Source organism: Dendrobates tinctorius, unplaced genomic scaffold (assembly GCF_039654945.1).
Source record: "Dendrobates tinctorius isolate UK_male_01 unplaced genomic scaffold, ASM3965494v1 ptg000046l, whole genome shotgun sequence".
In the NCBI taxonomy this organism is placed as follows: Eukaryota; Metazoa; Chordata; class Amphibia; order Anura; family Dendrobatidae; genus Dendrobates; species Dendrobates tinctorius.
This window is the reverse complement of record NW_027361714.1, coordinates 23,938,055-23,960,532: the sequence shown is the minus strand read 5'-3', so window position 1 is coordinate 23,960,532 and position 22,478 is coordinate 23,938,055. Positions and strand designations below refer to the sequence as shown.

Sequence of the window (22,478 nt, the reverse complement as noted above, 5' to 3'; positions counted from 1 at the left end):
AGTAGTTTAAAATAAATGAGCAATTATTTCACTAAAAATATACCTATACAGAGAAAAATCAAACTGAAAATTTGGCAGGGGTCTCTTAAGTATTGGTATATATAATGTGTGTTTTGAAGAATATTTTGTTTTTTCAACAGTGTATAGGACAGAACTGCTCTATGTAAAAGCTCATGTTAAAAATCACGTTGCATACGCGTGTCATACAGATGTTCCGTTTATAAATTGCACAGAAACACGGCTTTTTTTGGTCCAGAAATTGTACCCTTAGGCCGGAGTCACACCAGTGTATGGCATTGGATGCGATATGCCATGACCCTCGGCTCCAGCTCTGCTGCAAGCGTTAAGGGCATGTCACACTAAGATATCGCTAGCAATATCGCTGTAACTAGTGACGTTATAGCGATATTGCTAGCGATATCGCTGTGTGTGATACTTGCCTACGACCGGCTCCCCCGCTGGTTATTGCTGATCGCGCGAGAACGTCCTTGACCGTTTCTCGTCGTCAGCTTCCTGCTGTGACGAGCGACACGTGGAGCCGGGTGGGAGGACGCAGGATCGCCTAGTGTGACAGGTAAGTAGCGATCCCCGTCCCCAGCGATGTCGCTAGTGAGATCTGCCTGTGTGGCAGCTCACTAGCGACCACTTAGCGATGTACCAGCGATCCTGACCACGTCATATCGCTGGTCGGGATCGCTGGTACATCGCTAAGTGTGACAGTACCTTTAGTGTCAGTGCTACAATCCTCTCGCATGACAGGATCAGAGAAAGCAATCTCTCCATCTCCTCTACTGGTGGTGGTGGCAGGAATCACTGCACTTGGGTGACATCCAAGTGCAGTGTAATGTTTCACTTGTACCCACTGTATGGGTGTGAGTGAGCAGAGACTCCCTAACAATCCCAGCATGCTGCGATTGTTCCAATGCCAGATCAGCATGAGAAAATAATCACAGATCTGAGATCAGCCATGTTATTCGGTAATGAGAGTCCAGCCTAATTGGCATTTCTGTTAAAGGTAGTGTAAATTAGTGTTAAATGGAATGTAAAAAAGGTATAATATATCCACCTGTCTCCCTCTCATGTGCCCTTAAACCATACTTAAGTTGCACAAAGAACCATCAGTAATAGATTGCTCAGTACACTTAAGGCCCCTTTACATTTAGCGATGCACCAGCGATCCAACCACGATATGACCCGGTCAGGATCGCTGGTGCATCGCTAAATGGTCGCTAGTGAGCTGCCAAACAGGCAGATTTCACTAGCGATGCAGCAGCGGTCATACTCACTTTTCAGAGGCAGCGAGGGTGTCAGTCTTCCGCCTGCGTCCATGGCTCGCTCATCGGCGCCAGCAGGAAGCAGACTGATCTCGCGCGATCAGCGATAGCCAGAGGGGGAGCCGGTCGGAGGCAAGTATCACACATAGCGATATCGCTAGCAATATCGCTGCTGCTTCACAAAATCGGTGATGCTTTAGCGATATTGCTAGCGATACCGCTATTTGTAAAGCCCCCTTTACTATAGGAGGCCATTGTCCTCAACAGCAGGGGTACTGCTCACACAGCTAAGCTAAATGGAATTGATCAGTCCAAATTGATAAGTCTGCAGTCACTGACACACTGTGCGCTGAATGGATTCGCTGATTTCTAAAGCCCCCGTCACACATAGCAGTCTCGCTAGCGAGATCGCTGCTGACTCAAGTTTTGTGATGCAACAGCGATCTCACCAGCAAGATCGGTGTGTGCAACATTTACCAGCAACCGGCCCCCCTGCTGGGTATCGCTGATCGTCCTGGAATGGCCTGGACATTTTTTTGATCGCTGGTCTCCCGCTGGCCAGCACACATTGCTGTGTGTGACAGGCGGGAGACCAGCGATCAGCCGTTGATAATTTAGGTGAACATCGGGTTTCTAAGCAGCGCTTAGAAACCCGATGTGTACCTTAGTCACCAGCGCGCCGTGCAGGGAGCTGGTAACCAAGGTACACATCGGGTTTCTAAGTGTCGCGTGCCGCTTAGAAACCCAGTGTGTACCTTGGTTACCAGCTCCGTGCACCAGCGTGCTGGGTAACTAAGGTACACAGTGGGTAACTAAGCAACGTGCATCGCTTGTCACCCACGTGTCGCTGATCGCTGGTGAAGCTGCCCATTTGGCAGCTCATCAGCAATCATGTAGCGACACCAGCGATCCTGACAAGGTCATATTGTCGGGGTCGCTGTGTGTGACGGGGGCCCTTAGGGTACCATTACACTAAGCGACGCACCAGCGATCCCGACAATACGACTTGGTAAGGATTGCTGGTGCGTCGCTAAGAGGTCGCTAGTAAGCTGTCAAACAAATTTACCCAACGACGCAGCAACGATCTCAGCGGGATCGCTGGTGCGTCGCTTAAGGTACAGTCACATTTAGCGATGCACCAGCGATCCCGACCAGCGATATGACGCGGTCAGGATCGCTGGTTCATTGCTAACTGGTTGCTAGTGAACTGCCACACAGGCAGATCTCACCAGCGACATAGCAGGGGTCGCTACTTACCTGTCAGACGAGGCAATCCTGACGTCCTCCCGCCCGCGTCCACGTATTGCTCGTCGGCACCACAGGAAGCTGACGAGAAACGGTCCAGGCTGTTCTCGCGCGATCAGCAATAGCCAGCGGGGGAGCCGGTCAGAGGTAAGCATCAGACATAGCGATATTGCTAGCAATATCGCTATAACGTCACAAAATCAGTGACGTTATAGCGATATCGCTTAATGTGACATGCCCTTTAGTGTCACAGCAGCGATTCTGACAACTCCCACTTGCGTCCATGATTTCTGAGTCGCTAACGAGGTCGCTAGTCGGTTTCAAACACAGCAATGCATGCTGGCCATCGGGACACCAGCGATCAAAAAAATGGCCCAGGACATTCGAGCACGATCAGCGACATCTCAGCGGGGGCCTGGTCGCTGCTAAGTGTCACACGTAACGAGATCGCTGGCGAGGTTGCTGTTGCATCACAAAATCGGTGACACATCAGCGATCTTGCTTAGTGTGAAGTACCCCTAAGAAGGCCCTAGAGCAGTGGTTCCCAAACTCCAGTCCTCACAGACCCCAACAGGTCATGTTTTCAGGATTTCCTTAGTATTTCACAGGTGATGGAAGAATCATCAAGGCATCAGGAATTCTCACATGTGTAACACTATGGAAATACTGAAGACATGACCTGTTGGGGTCTGCGAGGACTGGAGTTTGGGAACCACTGCCCTAGAGGATATGTACGAGTTACACATACCTCGGCCAGCAAGCACAGCCTCACTTCCATATAGTTGTATTGAGCGAAGCCGGCCCTCTAGTCTGCCACATCCACTAGACATGCCCCAGAAGGGATCATGTATAACATGTAATACCTTCAAGTCCACGCAGCACACAGTGCATGCCCTGGGGTAAGATTCAGAAGTCTGCAGTCTCACTGTAGAATTATCGATTTGGACCAGACAACCCATTTCAACCCTGTGTATTAAAGCAGCAGCTGCAGGGAGGAAATAAGTTTTATTCTTCATACATCTGCTTGCTTCCAGTCAGAGTTGACTTAAGTTGACAGTGTCAGAGCGATTACAGATGCGCTCGGTGTAGTGACCAATGGCTCTAATAACTGGAAGAGAGCAACTGCACAGAGAAGTTAAAAACAAAACACCACTTTTACTCCCTGTAGCTGCTGCTCCAATAACCAGCTAAATAGGATTTAAAATGACACTTACCAGCAGAATAACCCTATATCTACAAGTAAATTGCATTTCTGGACATAACCAGTTACCTTCAAGCAAACCAAAAGGATCCATTTACCAGACGAACATTTTGTTTGTCCATCAGGTGATCAGCAGCCTATTTGCACAGTATAATTAACAAAAGTTTGATAATTGTGAATTGGAAGTGCATCTTGAGTTGTGTGCAATTGTTTTTTGCTTTGGAGGCAAATTCCTGTAACAGAGGCAGTGGCAATGACCAGCTATACAGAAAAGAGCCAGATGTGATTAACTGACAGAAGCCAGTCTAGTGAAGCTTACCTGTCCTGGCACAATGGTATGTGTAAAGAGCTTGTTCAGTTCCACAAGTTTGTTTGGCGTGATATTGAATCTTAGTGCTATAGAATTCAAGGTGTCCATGTTCGTTGCCTAGGAAGAGTCACAATTTGGTTAATTTTAGATCATTTAAAGCAACCTTTAGCAATAGTACTTTAAAGATGATCTGTCAAATTTCACAATACAAACTAAAAATATTAGGGCTCTTTCACAAGTCAATATTTTTGGCAATGAAAAAAAAAAAAAAGTCAGTACAGGAGATTTTAGGGTATGAGAGTGTAATACTTGTGGCATATGCGTGGCAACCATGTGCCGCATCAGTACCACACGTACCGGCGCCTGGGAAGCAGTGGCACTGTTCCTCAGCGCTGAAGACCACTCTAATCATTATCCCCTGCTCGCACTGCAATCAGCAGCAGGGGAGAACGCTGAGATTTGTATTCAGCTGATAACAGCAAGAGCAGGCAGTGGCTGATGCGAGTTTTCCATCAGCTGCCGCCTGTGCTATAAATAGGCGTGGGTTCCTTTGTATTTTTGATAACCAGGCAAAACTAACAACTGCAGGCCATGACAGCCTCAAAATAACAGCACACAGCCACATCTAGTACATGCAACAGTTCTGGCGTTTTCGTTGCCCTTTCCACTTGCCCGGTGGCAAGTGGGGTTCATATTTGTGGGGTTGAAGTCACCTTTATATTGTCTGGTGACATCAAGCCCACAGCTTCATAATGGAGAAGTGACACCTAGCCATTACTAATCCTATAGTTGCATGGTAAACACAGCAAGTATAAAGTCCTTTATTTGATCTGCGGTGAACTCATTGAGCTGAACTGCAGTGACCTAAACACTGACTTGATCTCATGGTGCTGAAATCACTGCAGTTCAACCTGGCTGGGAACGAAACCTCAGTGACCGGAGGTAACCTTGATGTCACTGCTGGTCACTGATGCTGTGCTCACAGCAGCTCATTAGTCTTGTGGTTCTTAGCCTGGACAGTCACATCTTGGCAACATCCAGGTTGAAAACCATTTATCCCCCAGACATGGATTATGGCATGAGACAATGACAGACAGGTGAGAGATACTGTTTTATTTTCTTTTTTGCTTGTTTGTTTTATTACAGGAGATGAGGGGGTTCAATCCCAGTGCGAGCAGGGGAGAATGATGTGAGGTCTTCAGCACCCGGTGCCAAGGTTAGTGCTAACAGCATGAGCCCCCTTACTTTAAAGGGTTTGACACTAGTGAGAAAGCAAGAGTAACCTACAGGTTCTGCCTGTCTTAGTAATATCAAACTGTCCTGAAAGTACTAATAAATATAAAACTCCAAGTAGACGTACAATCCCTAGAACAAACAAAATTCTGATAAAACATTTTAAAAGCTTAATACTTATTAAAAAGGAATCTGTCAGGCAATTCATGCTGGTTTAACTGCACTAAATCGCTGCCTGGCTGGAACTATAGTCCCTGTCTGGATCACCAAAGTATATTGTCTGAAATGTTGGAGCATTACAGAATATAACTGGATGCAACCATGCAGTCAGACCAATTCATTATAGGCTCAGTTTGGTCAGCATGAATTGCCTGAGTGGTTCCCTTTAAAGGAACCTGTCAGCAGGATTGTGCATAGTAACCTACAGTGTGTCAGTTCAGCGCAGTTACTGATACCTTGAAAAAAGTTCCTCAATAAATATTCTGAATCCTTCAAAAAAAAACAATCCAGTGACACCAAGAGAACATCCAAAGGACCAATACAGATCAAAAAAATATTTATATAATTTTTTTTGTTAACAATCACAACATAGAATGGGACAAAAATAAGTATATATATATATATATATATATATATATATATATATATATATATATATATATATATCTGGGGACAACACCCATGAGTCCAAATACAGCAGAACCACCACAGCACATATCAAATAGGTAATTAATACATTAAGATCACATTGGATAAATCTGTGGAATACCCATTACAGTGGACAGTATGAAACAGAATGGCTATAATGCATAAAGGGCCATAAGTGGCACTCTGAATGAATATATAACAAGTAATCAATTATTAAGCACCATAAAATCTAGCCTGGAGCTGCCACAGAGAAAAGTAGTAAGTCATCCAAAAAAGATGAACAGTATATATAAAACACTGCTGAATGCATATAGGGCAGACGCTGATGTCAAGATAGCTGAAATGAAATATCAGGGTTAATTACCTGTATTCATACTGTAAGGGTATAAGGACTGCTGAATGCACCTCACCTGTTCTCCCCAGTACTTTAGTCCTATTCTATGTTGTGCTGTTTGTGTGTGATTTAATTGTTCAATAAAATATTTTGATATTTATATTATCAGTATTGGCTGGTCCTTCGGATGTAGTCTTTTGGTTGATGAAAACATCTTTTTTCCTTTATTTTCAGTTTTGTGTTAATGACATGCTCGTGCTTCATGTGGTGCTCTGATTAGCTATTCATAATGAAGACTGGACATATCACTGCCCCCTAGTTTGCATAATGATTCTCTATGCACACAAAAATAATAATTAAAGAGTGGTGCCAGCAGTGCCTGCGCAGTAGCAGCTACTGTGCAGCCGCCGTCATTTTCAAATGGATTTTTTTGTATCAGCAGAATAAATTATACACACAGTATGAGATTATGCTGCAGTGCAGATGCCAAAGATATATATAATATTATGTAAACTAGGGGGCAGATCACTGATGGATCAGTGACCTGTCAGAAGCCATACACATGAATACTTAAGCAGACCACCACAGGCCACCCCAGGGCATCAACTCAAAACTGAAAATAAAAAAAATGAAATAACCACAAGATGGATTTCATCAACCAAGGTATCATTCTAATCAGTATAACGGCGCTGACCTGACACTGTCTGTAGGTTACTCAGCACAATCCTGCTGACAGGTTCCCTTAAAAGAAAAAAAAAAAAAAAAAGTTGTATACTTGCAATTTTTACCCTGCCAGTGGCTTTTTTTTTTAGGCTATGTGCCCACACTCAGGAAACTGATCCCCTTCCCAGAAAACACGCGTTTTATTTCCGCGTGTTTTTTGCACAAAAGACCCGTGTTTTTGACGTGTTTTTCCACACGCTTTCTGGAAACATTGGAAAAGGCTAAAAATGCTCAGCAATGTGGAAATTAATGAGCATGCTGCGTTTTTAGCCGCTAAGCAATTCTTGAGCGTTTAAAAACACTTGCATTGGCACAAAAACGCATGCAGTTTAATTTGAAGCTTCTTTTAAGCGTTTCTGCAGCGTCTGAACCATCACAAACGCTGCGGAAACGCTTAAAAAAATGCAACATGGGCACACAGCCTTAATGGCCTGTCACACTAAGCGATATTGCTAGCAATATCGCTATAATGTCACTGATTGTGACGTTATAGCAATATTGCTAGCGATATCGCCATGTCTGATACTTACCTCCGACCGCTCCCCCGCTGGTTATCGCTGATCACGCGAGAACGTCCTGGACCGCTTCTCGTCGTCGGCTTCCTGCTGTGGAGACGAGCGACGCGTGTACGCGGGCGGGAGGACATCAGGATCGCCTCGTCTGACAGGTAAGTAGCGACCCCCGACCCCTGCGATGTCGCTGGTGAGATCTGCCTGTGTGGCAGCTCACTAGCGACCACTTAGCGATGCAACAGCGATCCCGACCAGCGATATGACGCGACCGGCTCCCCCGCTGATTATCGCTGATCGCGCGAGAAGCTGCTGGACCATTTCTCGTCGTCAGCTTCCTGCGGCGCTTCCTGCTGTGACGACGAGCGACGCGTGGAGCCGGGCGGGAGGACGTCAGGATCGCCGCGTCTGACAGGTAAGGCCTGTTTCACACTTCCGTTTGTGTCCGCCAAACGGATCCGTTTCCGTTTTTTGACGGAAACGGATGCCAACGGATCTGTTTTTAAAAATCGGATCCGTTTTTGACGGATCCGCGGTAACCGTAATGGAAGTCTATGGGACAAAAAAAAGGATCCTGCAAAAAATGGCGGATCCGTTTTTTTACGGAAAATGGATTTTGACGGATTTGAAAAAACGGAAGTGTGAAACAGGCCTAAGTAGCGACTCCCGTCCACAGCGATGTCGCTGGTGAGATCTGCCTGAGTGCCAGCTCACTAGCGACCACCCAGCGATTCACCAGCGATCCTGACAGCGTCATATTGCTGGTCGGGATCGCTGGTGAGTCGCTAGGTGTAATGGTACCCGTAGACTCCTGTCCTTTCAGGGAAGATTTTCAGCAAGGTTCCATATCAGCAGAGGCAGGATTACAAACAGGTAACACCGCTATAAATAGCAGATGTGATTGGTGGATCCTATGTTATGTCACAACTCCCCCTCAATGACACTTCAATACAAGATATAGGAATGGGTTTGGACCATTGTGGTGATGTACATATGGATTTTCTGAAACAAGAATTTAGGCCACGTTCACACTTTCAGTATTTGTAACCAAACATCAGGAGTGGAACAGTCAGAGGAAAAGTAGAAGGCCACATACATAATATCAGTATTTTACATCAGCATTTGTAAGCCAAAACCTGGTGTGGGTGATAAATACAAGTGGTGACTTGTTTCTATAAAGGTGCTGTCACACTTAGCGATGTACCAGCGATCCCGACCAGCGATATGACGCAGTCAGGATCGCTGGTACATCGCTAAGTGGTCGCTAGTGAGCTGCCACACAGGCAGATCTCACCAGTGACATCGCTGGGGTCAGGGGTCGCTACTTACCTGTCACACTAGGCGAACCTGACATCCTCCCGCCTGGCTCCACGCTCGTCGCTAGTCTCCACAGGAAGCTGACGAGAAACAGTCCAGCCTGTTCTCACGCGATCAGCAGCAGAGGAGCCGGTCGTAGGTAAATATCAGACACAGCGATATCGCTATAACGTCACAAGTTATAGCGATATCGCTTAGTGTGACAGGCCCTTTATACTTTTACTCCAATTGTTCCACTCCTGGTTTTGGCTTACAAATACTGATGAATGTGCAACAGTGGTTATTAGAAACACATCACTACTTCTGCATTTTTCACTCCTCTGTTTTTAGATAATAGATGTAACACAATTTAAAGATAGGTCTACCTTCAGATGACTTCCCTTCAAATCCAGTATACTGCTTCGCCACCCCCCCCCCCCCCCCCCAAAAAAAAAAAAAAAAAAAAAACCCACTACAATGCTGCCTAGACAGACTGGAGACCTGCATGTCTCAAACAGTGCCTTCTCCCCTCCAACCACTCCCATAATGAAAGCACAGACAGGTCTAGATGGGTTGACCAGGTCAGTCAGAGTTTAATAATTGTTAAGCAGCAAAAGGCATTTGCATCTCATAACAGGCTCATCGCCAGAGGCCCTGTCTGCAACTGACAGGCAGACAGCCAATCAGTTACTTAACTCTGCCTCCATCATTTCCACCACAGAGGATCATGTGTGTGACCTACACAGGACTCCGACCCCCATCCATCAACATTAGGGCCTGTTGAACTCAGTCCTATAGGTCGGACAGAAATACGTTAAGACCAATGTCCATGAGGTGAACTCCATCTGATCTTAATAGTGCAGAGTTATCACCTGCTAGCTGGGGCTGGGCTGAATTTCCACTCTTATTTATCTGTATCTGCCAATTTGCTTTTTTGTCCCTTTTTAGATAGGCCTCTTTTTGCTCTGTCTCAGAATATTTCAGAGTGCTGATATAGTGGGAGAAGTCTAGTGACTTCAGGGGTAATTTTGCTATCAGAAGTGTTGCACATTATTTTTGTAGGGTTTTTGGCAGATTGCAGACAGTGTCTTTCCTTCCCTATTCTTTCTAGTTAGTTTGGGCCCCATCATTTGCTCAGCCTATTTTCCTGCCTGTGTTTGTGCTTTCATCTTGTTTCACCGTCAATACAAGTGAGGGGGCTGTCTTTCCTTTGGGGTCTGCTCTGGGGCAGTTAGTGTTCCCCTTTTCTTGCTTTAGGCTTTAGAGCAGGAGCACAGTGCAGACTGCAGGCACAGATGGGGGGGGGGGGGGGTGTCAGGAGAGGGAACAGGGAGGTGAGCAACAGGGCCAGTAATAAGGGCTTGAAGCCAGTGCTCACCTTTCTGTGCTGCTCTCCGCTGCAAAGTTTCCAGGGGTTAGCGCAGAGAAAGGAAATTACTGACCCTGGGCACCTGAATTTAACTAGTGTAGGTGTGGTTGCCCTTTAATCATCCCAATTAGTGCTTAACCTGGGGATTGGTGGAAAGAGGGGAATTGGGCACTGACAGCATTTAACGCTATTTTAGCCACAGTGGACTCCAGTCAGAGGCACGTTCCTTTTGCAGTACTGTGGCTGCCAGGAGAGTACACCCGAGAACAGCTTTGATTTCTCATGAACACATTCTTTAATCAATGGCTTAAAAAGAATTAGGTGTTCAGCCCTTTACAATGTGAACATAACCTGGAAAGATTACATGAAACCATAGCAACCAAATAGTTTTGCAGACTAAAGAATAATATTCTTAGCAAACTTAATGGCTAGAATATAAACACTTACAATTTAATATTCTCTCAACTGTACAAACGTTTCAACATAACTAGGACTGAAAGTTAATAGTCAGAGCAACATTGCAATTCACTATAAGGAATTACGGTAATGGGGATTTTTTTTAATATCTAATGTTTTAAAAGCATTTCTTCCATGTATGATAAAACATACTACAGCCACATACACACTAAGTATTTTACATCAGTATCTGTAAGCCAAAACCAGGAGAGAAACAATTACAGGAAAAGTTTCTATTATACAAGTCACCACTTCTGTATTTTTCGCCTGCTCCTGGTTTTGGTTTACAAATACCGAGGTAAAAAAAAAAAAAAAAAAAAAAAAAAAAAAAAACCCTCAGATACTGAACATGCGAACTTGGCCCAATGAACTGGAAAGCATTTGAGTAATGTCTCAGGTGCTTGTGTAGGAGGATGGTCCGGGCAAGTGGTGTCCCTTGCCTGTCTAAGCAAGAACTGTTGGGGCTGTCACCATTGTTACCAGGGAAGGGAAGGGAAGGGACTTTTTGATCGCAGCAGGCCTTCAGGCTGTGTGCCCACATTGCTTTTTTTTTTATATAAGCGTTTCCACAGCGTTTGTGCCGGATCAGACGCTGCAGAAACTTAAAAGAAGCCTCCTATTAAATTTAATGCATTTTTGGGCTTTTTGTGCCAATGCATGCGTTTTTAAATGCTCAGGAAGCGCTTAGCAGCTAAAGACGCAGCATGCTCATTAATTTCTGCATTGCTGAGCGTTTTTTAGCCTTCTCCAATGTTCCCAAAAAACGCATCAAAAACACGCGTCTTTAGTGCAAAAAACATGCAAGAAACGTGCGGAAATAAAACGAGTTTTCTGGGAAGGGGGGGGGGGGTGGAGATCAGTTTCCTGAGAGTTTAAAAACGCTAACGTGGGCACATAGCCTCACACTTGACTGAACTGAAGAGGGCGGGTCTGATATAAAGGAGACTGTGCGCGTGCAAAAACGAGGCTTTTGGCAGGTAATCAGCGTGTGTTCCAGGAGAAGGTTGACTCCCTCTCCGCTGACCAATGGCAGTCTACAGGCCTGAGTCACACCCTTCCTTCCCCTGTGCAGACAGACCAGGTACCTCCAGAGACTAATTCCTCACTAACCTCTGACTATAACAGCAGTACTGGTCCTTCAGTGCGCATTGGCTGTAACCGTGAGACTGCGGTCTTCACCCCAGGATTTTGCACACCTGTTGTGCAGCTTCAGCCCTCCTCATGGCCCACAGCTAGTTCCAGGACCACAGAGGACGTGTGAGGGAGCCAGGAAGCTTTGCCGTCACTCAGACTGTGCAACACTTTCCTCTGGGATCGTATCAAAGACTCTTCGCATCACCCCATCGTGGGATCTTTCAGCCACCGCCGACCAGGAACAAGAGACTGATAAGTTAACTCGTTATTTGACCCTCTGTTGCTCTGTCCCTGTTTTCAGGTGATCGAGGGTCATTGGTGCATCGGCATTACAACCAGAGGTCTTCTTGAGACCTCTAAGGTTGTTGATGCCAGGTTGCTATGAGCGCTACCCTGTGGTTGGCATTCATAGCAATGCTGTCATTCGGCTACTTAGAGGTGATCTGAGCATCACCTCTATGTACCAGAGCTGATCACATTATGGCAGCTTCTAGCCTCCCATGGAGGCTATTGAAGCATGCCAAAAGTAAAACCAAACACATTTGGTATCGACACGTTCAGAATCCAAAAAAAAAACAAAACACCAAAATATATAAACCTGATCGCCAAACAGCATAGCGAGAAGTCAAAACGCCAGAATTACTTTTTTTGGTTGCCTCGACGTTGCGTTAAAATGCAATAACGGGTGACCAGAAGAACATATCTGCACCAAAATGGTATCATTAAAAACCTCAGCTTTGTGCACAAAAATTAAGCCCTCACCCAACCCGAGATCACGAAAAATGGAGACTCTACAGGTATTGGAAAATGGCGTCTTTTTTTTGTTAAACAGTTTTGAATTTTTTTCCACCACTTAGTTAAAATGAACCTAGACATGTTTGGTGTCTATGAACTTGTAATGACCTGGAGAATCATAATGGCAGGTCAGTTTTAGCATTTAGTGAACATGGTGAAAAAAAAAAAAAAAAAACAAAACAAAAAAAAAAAAAACACAAGTGTGGGATTGCACTTTTTTTTGCAATTTCACCCCACTTGGAATTTTTTTCCCTGTTTGAGTATACGATATGGTAAAACCAGTGGTGTCGTTCAAACTTGTCCGGCAAAAAGTAAGCCCTTACATGGCCATATTGACAAAAAAAAAAAAAAAAAAAAAAAGAAAAAAAAAAAAAAGTTATGGCTCTGGGAAGGAGGGGATCAAAAATAAAAAAAAAAACCACTTAAATGAAAATGGGCTCTAGCGTGAAGGGGTTAATGTGCTCAAATATTCGAGAATGTATTATTCAATCCATGAAATATAAAACATGACTTCAAGTTATCATATGGTAGACTAAGGGTATGTTCATACAGACTGATGAATCCAGAAAGGGAAAAGATAAAAATGCATACAATATATCTTGAGGTTTGCAATGATTTCTCACTCTGCAAATGGTGAAATGCTCAAAATAAAGTCAGATGTAGGAAAAGAAATACAGTGACTAAATTAGCATGTCGCCACAAAGGGCAAAACAAAATCGGCAAATTTTATTCTTTAAACCCCTTGTACTGTAATTTTTATGCAACAGAAGTCCTTAATGTTCATAGGAAGTCAATTTTTTTTTTTTTTTTAATGCCAACTTTTAAGAGAACCCCTCGGCAGACACATTCTGGTATAAAGTGTACCTCGGATATGAAGGCATTATCAAGGTTGCTGAAAAGCAGCTAGTCCTACAATATGCTAGGTGTGACTATTCCCATTACTGCTATGCCTGTTCCAACAGTGACTTGAAATTTCAGCAGGGCCACGTTTCCACGTGACGCGCAGAGACACTGCTTGATTTCCGCTGTGTTTTTCTGCCTGTGTTGGCACCAAAATATGGAAAAGCAGTCTAGTTTATTGCTGTGTTTTATGCCATTTCCCCATTTTTGATGCAGATTTGAAGCAGCTTGATTTTTTTTAATTTTATTGCAAGCTCTGCAGAGAGAAGAGGACTAGAACTTCAGAGCCACCTACTGGAATAAGCTAAAAGTCAATATCAACACTTTAACGAGTCTTGTCACATGGCTTAGGATAGAAGCCAAAACCAAAATCTTAATTTGCACACTGTTTTGGGGTAATGCCCCTTCATCAGTGCAACGTGTGAGAGGCGTCTGACCGTGATCCAAGGGGCAAAGTTTCTCCTTGCGGAGAAAGACATCAAACCCAACACTTGGGATTCTGCACTTAAAAGTGCATTATTTGAGCTGGCTGTTGCTTGGGCCTGAGCTAGCTCCAATCCCAACACTAACCCCTCCTATACTGCTGTCCATAGTGACAGCAGCATGTAAGCATTTTAACAGAGGGAGATTGCTTTGTCACAGAGTGCAGATGGAATACTTTGGCAACAAAAGGCTGAGGTATGTGGCAGACACAGAAGTCAGTCAGATCCTACTGGAGACAGGGTCTAATGGGCTACCCGTCAGTCAAAAGCTGACAGGCTAGGTAATGTAAGCAATTAGTGCAGTGTACTATCAATATGATCATAAGATTGTCATTTTTATTTAAAAGTGCAGGTGGGGAGTTTGTCAAAGGCTAAGACTGGATGAGAGGTGACGCCAAGGAGTAAAATGCACAGTGGATACAACTTTGTACAATTTTGCAAAAATTGTCAGACTAAAACTAGTTAACGCCTATACTCAAGATTGGCAAATTCCGGCCACTGGGACCAGCATCAATCAGCAGAACAGGGAACTCATCCCAGTCAATAAGAATGGAGCAGCAGTGGTATTGCGGCTCCATTCAGTCCCTATGGGACTGCTGAGCTTTCTCCTACAGCCCCATAGGGATTGAGTAGAGTGGTGGTCTGGCATCCGATCCACTTCTCCGCTTTGTAACTGGGACTAAAGTGTCTCATGACAGACAGCACCCCAATCAGATCAGCAAAGATCCAGGTGGCTGGATACTCATTGATCACCAAGGTATCATCTATCCCTGAGAAGCATGATAAATTATCTTCATCGGACAACTCATGCAACAAAGTAGTCAATACTGGAGGAAGCAGGTCAGTAATTTTATATAAAGCAGGTCAGTAATCATGTACCACTTTTTTCCTGCCTAAGGCCAAGTTCACACTGGGAGTTATTGCTGTGTTTTTTCTGCAGCAAAACCTGAGTGCTTGGCAGGAAAGTAGTGACAAAAAAAAACTGTTTTTTGGTGCGTTTTTTCCCCATTCAGTGGGTGAAAAATGCTGAAGAAAAACACTGAAGGAAGTGACATGCTTTATGTCCAAAAAAAACATGCAAAGCACAAAGTACTGATAAAGAAAAGATAAAGAAAACAAGCTGTGTGCATGAGATCTAGGATACTGTAAAACAGCATAAAAAATGCAGCAAAAGACAGCCAGTGTGAACTTATGCTAAAAAGGATGCATTTGTCTCAGAAAATGCTTTTTTTTATTTGAGTTTTCATATATTTTTATTTCGGTTCAAAAAAAATTCTATAGAGCAATTCATCCAAAGACATACACTGTTAACTTACACAGCATGCTACTTACTATGTATTCAGTGGTCCCCAGAGGTTTTTTCACAACCATTTTTTTCTCCCTCTTTTCATTTTTGTTATTTTGAAGGTCTCCTAAAGTAAAACAAAACATTAATACAATATGCCAACTGGATGGTCACCAGCGCTTCCTCCTGGACAGTAGGCTTGGTAATGGGCGACACCACAATCATCAGGGACATACAATTGGTGGCTCCTTAGGCAGTAGTAACTGCACAGTACTGGGAGTTGGAATATGATTACAGACAGATTTCAGTTCCTGGGGAAATGACTCCGGTGTGGACAAATCTAACCAATTTGTGGGAACAATTATTCATGCCCTTCCAATGCCACGGAGATTGATATTTAAAAATTATATATGAATCTGACAATAAATTAGGTGATGAATTTGCACTCTGCTTTTCAGGTACACACTCTACAGATTACAATTGAAGGGTGTTGTCCACTTTCAGGACCCCAAACTCTGAAAAATGCTTAAGAAAATAAGCTTAGTAGATATGTACTCTCCCTAGGTCCAGCGGCGGATCCTCGTCAGGTCTTTGGTCCCAGTGTTTTGGCTGCAGAGGCAAGAGCACAGCAACACTGCTCCTGCCCATCATGGAGCTCAGTGCTCACTCACTAAAGTGAGCAGCATCTGACAATCTTGGCACAGTTGCCAAGTTGAGCGATTGGCTGCATCAGTGAGGTCATGGCTCTAGCCAAAATAAGAGACCGAAGCAGCGGCAGGGGAGCTTGCGCTGGACCAAAAGAGGGAGAGTACATGCAGAGTTTGCGGTTTTACAGAGCTTGGGTAAAACTTTCTAGAAAATTGACAACCCCTTGAAGGCCTCATTCAGAATTCAGTGATGTTTATCACACATAAAACCAGATTGTTCGTGAAGAAAAAAAAAGCAAGCCTAGCCATTAGGTTTATCACCGACAGCATGTGGATTTCACACTGATGCCAAGAACGTTCGATCCACGATTGTACACACACACCTATAGAATTGTATGGGTAGTTTTGATCTGTGACTTGGCTCAAAAATAGACACAACATCATGAGTTTTTTTTCCCCAGACTGGTTCACAAAACCAATACAGTCATTTGGTCAGCAGTAAAGGCGTTAAGGGTATATGTTCTGTGAGAATCCTGGACAGAACAGGAACACAATTCATGCATATCTGAATGAAGCCTCAGTGGTTGTTGCCACAAGTTCTATATGAAGAGGCAATTCTATCGCATGGTGGACAACAATGCTACAGGGGGCTAGGGTGTATGCACATGCTGCGGATTCTGCGGTGGATCCGCACGGTGTACAGTACCACTATAATCAATGGAAATTGAAATACACAGTGCAGAATTTTCTACACGGATTTGCTGCGGTTTCAAATCCGCAGCATGTCAATTCTTTGTGCGGATTCACTGCGGTTTGGCACCTGCTCCATGGCAGGTGTCAGGGGAAACCCGCAGGCTAAACCACAGAAAAGCTGCTGATAAACCGCAGGTCTTTTGACCTGTGGATTTACACAGATCCGTGCGGAAAATTCCGCAGGACAATCCACAGTGGGTGCACACAGCCTAACAGTATGCAAACTATATAAATACATTAAAAAACACACTTGGAAGAACATTGAACCTGTTTGCTAAATGTCTCTTTATATATAAATTATACCATACTTTGTACTCCACAGTTGGAATGTGGCACATACAGTGGCTGCAGACCAACGCCAAGCCACAACAACCCTTTTAGTTCAGCAGTGTGGAAAAGCTGGAGAACAACTTTTGCAGATGAATAACAGGTCATATTTGCTACATCCTATATATTCTGAAGGGGGATGGTTTGCTTACTTTGTGCTCAGGATAACAGAGCCCTCTATAGACCAGTGGTCCTCAACCCTTCTTACCGAGTCACATTCAGTTCACAGCTATGGTCACGAGCCACATCCAGCATGTCTGTTCTCCCCCACCACAGTATCACAAGAGCCACTACCTGTATATTGACAGTCCAAGCTTCCCCACAGAATGCACCTTGTGCCGCCCTCGTTTATAGGTAGTATACTCTCATCCAGTGGGGTCCACTTTACGCCTATTCGGGATCCTCACAGGAAGCACAGTCACTACTGCAGTGTCAGACTGGGGTGCCAAGGGCCCACTTTCCACCTTCATGCAAATATTACACCACCCTCATTAACAAATGTACCTCTATATAATAATAAACTGGGTAGTTTGGTTAATGAATGATGAGATGCTGCTTTTTCTGTACAGAGTGAATCAAGTGAATTATGCCAAGTACTGAGCATACAGTGGGGTTGAGGGCCCAGATTTGCACAGGGGCCCACTGGGGGATTCCCCTGTTACCCTATGGGCCAGTCCGAGCCTGCACTACTGCAGCCAACTTCAACATCCCTATAAATAATCGTAACTCCTGTCCAGCTTACTGCATTCATCCTCCACTGCGACCCCACCGTCCATCCAGAAGTGCTATTCTAGGCAGGAGAACTCACAAGCTGTTTGCTACACCATGCGCTAATACACCAATTTGGCAGACTGCTTGCCAGCCACACATCATGGGCCTGCAAACCACAAATTGCTTTCGAGCCACTATATACCCCTACTATAGACAGAGCAAATTCGGAGCATATAGCAAGTCCTACAGCCTCAGTCACAAACAAGAAAATATCTTAAGGCTCTTACACAGGCCGATAAAATGCAAGTATTAAAACAATGATGCAGAAAGCCGATTCTTAGTCAAGTAGCAGGATTTATTTAGCTCACTCCCCCTTCATACAGTTCATTACTGTCCGTAGCAGGTCCCCCAGTGACATGAGAGGATGTGCCGATTACCTACAGTAAGTACAAAGTATTTCCTTGATCGCTCAACACTTCTATATAGATTGAGATATACCAAATGGGCTAATAGGCCAAATACAAAAGATACAAAGTAGATGTAATAGCCAAACCAGTAACGCGAGATATTTTGTCAAAAGGGTGTTTTTGTTGGGGGCAGGGGAGAGTAAATAAAAAATAAGTCACAGCCCACTGTCATCGCCAACCCAATAATGGCACATGATGCAACGCGCACTTTTTTAATCATTTTGACTATTTACGTAGAGCGTTTGCTGCCCTTTCGTTTCTAGTACTATGACTACAGATCCAGTTTATATGAACGTACTGCCAATCACAAGAGACGTCAATATAAGGCCGTGTGCACACATTGCGGATTCTGCTGCGGATCCGCAGCGGTTTTGGCTCTGCGGATCTGCAGCAGATTTTGCTGCGTTGTACGGTACCATTGTATTCAATGGCAATTAAAAAACGCTGTGCACATGCTGCGGATTTTTCCACGTGGATTTGCTGCGGTTTCAAATCCGCAGCGTGTCAATTCTTTGTGCGGAATCCGCAGCAGTTTTACACCTGCTCCATTGTACAGGTGTCAAACCGACCTGCAGATTTTTCCAAATCCGCAGCACAATCAACTAAGTGTGCACATGGCCTAAGAGTTAATTTTCACCGATCCATTGCTGCAAACTTATTCTTGACAATAATCGGGAACCTTTGCTCCACCCAAGACTCATTTGTCCAAGAAAATTAAAGTTCAACAGGAAAAAAAAAAAAAAAAAAAAAAAAAAAAAAACTTCATTTTTTATTCCATCCATGTCAAAGAATTAAAATCCACATGTCAGTGATAGAACACTTACGCATTTCTGGTGCTGTGCATTTTCACCATGTGTTAGCATTCTCCGACTAAAGGCAACTATGGCGCCAGAAACAGGCAGGAGTGTTCTATCACCAACATGTGGATTTTAATTGTTTGAGATAAATGGAATTACATTTTTTGGATGCGCCATCAACTTTTTCTTGGACATTTTTTTCTGGCGGTCAGAAGTATTTCATAGCGTATCAACCATGAAACAAAACATTTCTAGAAAAGTGTCATTGGGTGTGCTAGAAAATAAAGTGCTGTATTAAAAGTCAGGTTTTATCTTGCTGTGCAAAAGAAAAAAAAAAAAAAAAGTGAGGGCTATTGGGTTATATTATAGCAAAGCTATAAACAGACTGCACTTGTTTGCCTACCCACAAAAATAAAAAGTAATGGAATTAAATCTACACTTCCTAGGAAGTCAGTGTCAATATTTGTGACATTTTCTTAAGTGAAGCTTAATAAAAGATCTTCAGATCATTGGCTACAGCCCTCCCTCATACACTTTCAACTTATGGAGAAGATGGAGGGGAAAAAATAAAATTATATATCTCACCCCATCATATCATTAATATTTATGTTTTATTTTTACAAACTCATATGAAAAGCCTGTAGGCTAACGCTGCAGCCAGATTGGCTTTAGAGCAGCAGATTATCGAATGGTTTCCCCTCACAGCACACCATACATTTAGGCATCTTTTCTTCCTCTAAAGTGCATCTATTTATTAGCAAGTGCTACAAGCAGACATAGCCAAAAACACAGACCGGTGCTAGCAGCACACTGGAGTCATGTAGACCCCATTACTAGAAGTCCAGTGGTCCACAGCCACTCTGAAGAGCCTTCCCCCTGGAATAACAGCGCAGAGCTGAATGCATGAGGAGCAGGTAGGACTACAGATCCCAGCACACCTACCACTGTCACAGTCTGTGGACCACCAGTAGCAGGGGTCGCACAGGGAGTCCTCGTGGGTGCTGGGAGCAGAGGCCGTGTGCCCTCCTCCTCCTGCCTCTGGCGCCCGCTGCTCCTCAGGGCACTGGGTGCAATAGTCAGCGCCATGCATGCACTCCACGGCGAACATGGTGCCCTGCTGCTGCAAGCTCTGCCCAGGCCTCCAGGACGGCTTATTTTATTGTTTCCTCAGACCAGCTGGCTCCAGCAATCATGCCGCCCATCCCCCTCACACTGAGGGGCTCCCATGTGTGCTCAGACCTGGCTTGTTCCATTTTCTCATTTGTAACCATACAACTTCAGGGCTCATACCCACAAATACTGACAGTGCAATCCCATACAAAATCAGATTGCATTGGGACCAATTCACTGGGTGACATCTCATCTGCAATTTTCTTCTCAGCTGAAAAGGGACAAAGGCCGGGGTCACACTGGCGAGGAATAGGGCGAGTGAGAGAGGTGCTAAAAGCACGCATTACACACGGACCAATGATTCTCTATGGGGTCCCTCGCACCAGGCGTATATTTCTCATCCGTATCCTACGCTCCGTGCCAATCGCAGCATGCTGCGATTGTCAGCGTACTACGCCCGTAATACGCCAATGCAAGTCTATGGGTGCGCTAAAAATACGGATTACACACGGACCACACATGTGACTTGCGAGAAATACGCACCCGGTGTCTTTTAGAAAAGCCGGCAATTCAGTGCACGATACAGTAAACTCACACTGACAGGTTTTATAACACAAACGAAAGAATAGATATATACACATAGAATACATATATATATATATACATACATGTCATTGTAACAAACATATATATATATATTTATATTTCACAGAGTTCTTCATAGCAGAATAGCCGCTAATTAAATTGCCGGCTTCTATCAAATCATTCCCCAACCCGACATGAAATGACACATGGTTTACATTCAGTAAACCATTTCATTTCATGTTTTTTTATATGTCCCTGACTAATAATTAGATGAGGGATTGTGTGCAAAATTTGGGAGTTGTAGTTGTTATTTTAAGGGGTTAATTCGTTGTTAAAAAATGCATGGGCTTCCCATTGCCTTATATTGGTGGCAAGTGGGTTAATCTAACAAAGGGTTAATGTCACCATTCGATTGTACGGTGACATTAACCCTTTGTTAGATTAACCCATTCGTCACCACTACAGGGCAATGGGAAGCCCACGCATTTTTTAACAATGAATTAACCCCTTAAAATAACAACTACAACTCCCAAATTTTGCACACAAACCCGCATCTAATTATTAGTCAGGGACATATAAAAAAACATGAAATGAAATGCTTTACTGAATGTAAACCATGTGTCATTTCATGTCGGGTTGGGGAATGATTTGATAGAAGCCGGCAATTTAATTAGCGGCTATTCTGCTATGAAGAACTCTGTGAAATATATATATATATTTATCTCAATGACTTCTGTGTGTGTGTATATATATATATATATATATATATATATATGCATTCTATGTGTCTATATCTATTATTTCGTTTCTGTTAGAAACCCTGTCATATGGCTCCATTATATGTCCATTTTGCAAGGCGCGAGAAAATCTCGCCATACGGATTGCATACGGATTACATACAGATGCTGACATGCGCAAAATAAACAACCACACCTTGCTTACAGATGACATACGAAGCACTATTTAGGGGTCATTCATCCGTATTACGCCTGTAAACTACGGACCGTATTTTGCGTCGGTTAGTGTGACCCCGGCCTTTTGCGCATGTCTGCATCCGTATGCAATCCGTATGGTGAGATTTTCTCGCCGCCTTGCAAAATGGACATATAATGGAGCCCTATGACAGAGTTTCTAACAGAAACAAAAAAATAGATATAGACACATAGAATACATATATATATATATATATATTTATATTTCACAGAGTTCTTCATAGCAGAATAGCCACTAATTAAATTGCCGGCTTCTATGAAATCCTTCCCCAACCCGACATGAAATGACACATGGTTTACATTCAGTAAAGCATTTCATTTCATGTTTTTTATATGTCCCTGACTAATAATTAGTTGAGGGTTTGTGTGCAAAATTTGGGAGTTGTAGTTGTTATTTTAATGGGTTAATTCGTTGTTAAAAAATGCGTGGGCTTCCCATTGCCCTGTAGCCGTGGCAAATGGGTCAATCTAACAAAGTGTTAATGTCACCTTAAAATCGAATGGTGACATTAACCCTTTGTTAGATTAACCCACTCGCCACCACTATAGGGAAATCGGAAACCCACGCATTTTTTAACAATGAATTAACCCATTAAAATAACAACTACAACTCCAAAATTTTGCACACAAACCCACATCTAATTATTAGTCAGGGACATATAAAAAAAACATGAAATGAAATGGTTTACTGAGTGTAAACCATGTGTCATTTCATGTCGGGTTGGGGAATGATTTGATAGAAGCCGGCAATTTAATTAGCGGCTATTCTGATATGAAGAACTCTGTGAAATATAAATATATATATATATATATATATATGTTTGTCACAATGACATGTATGTATATATATATATGTATTCTATGTGTATATATCTATTCTTTCGTTTGTGTTATA

General features: G+C 43.6%; 1 protein-coding gene across 4 annotated transcripts in view; it reads right to left on the bottom strand.

The window, feature by feature from the left end:
• The window catches only part of NCOA7 (nuclear receptor coactivator 7), a 232,213-nt gene that overhangs the window by 58,677 nt on the left and 151,058 nt on the right, over window positions 1-22,478 (bottom strand). For 3 of the 4 annotated variants that reach the window (XM_073575760.1, XM_073575758.1, XM_073575759.1), the window contains exons 4-5: window positions 15,242-15,321; window positions 4,040-4,147 (exon numbers count right to left, since the gene is read on the bottom strand). In XM_073575760.1, the coding sequence (XP_073431861.1) occupies window positions 4,040-4,147; window positions 15,242-15,321 (188 nt within the window). Of the gene's footprint in view, window positions 1-4,039; window positions 4,148-15,241; window positions 15,322-19,838; window positions 20,035-22,478 lie in introns of those variants that run through there. The other variant, XM_073575761.1, reaches the window with a different exon arrangement.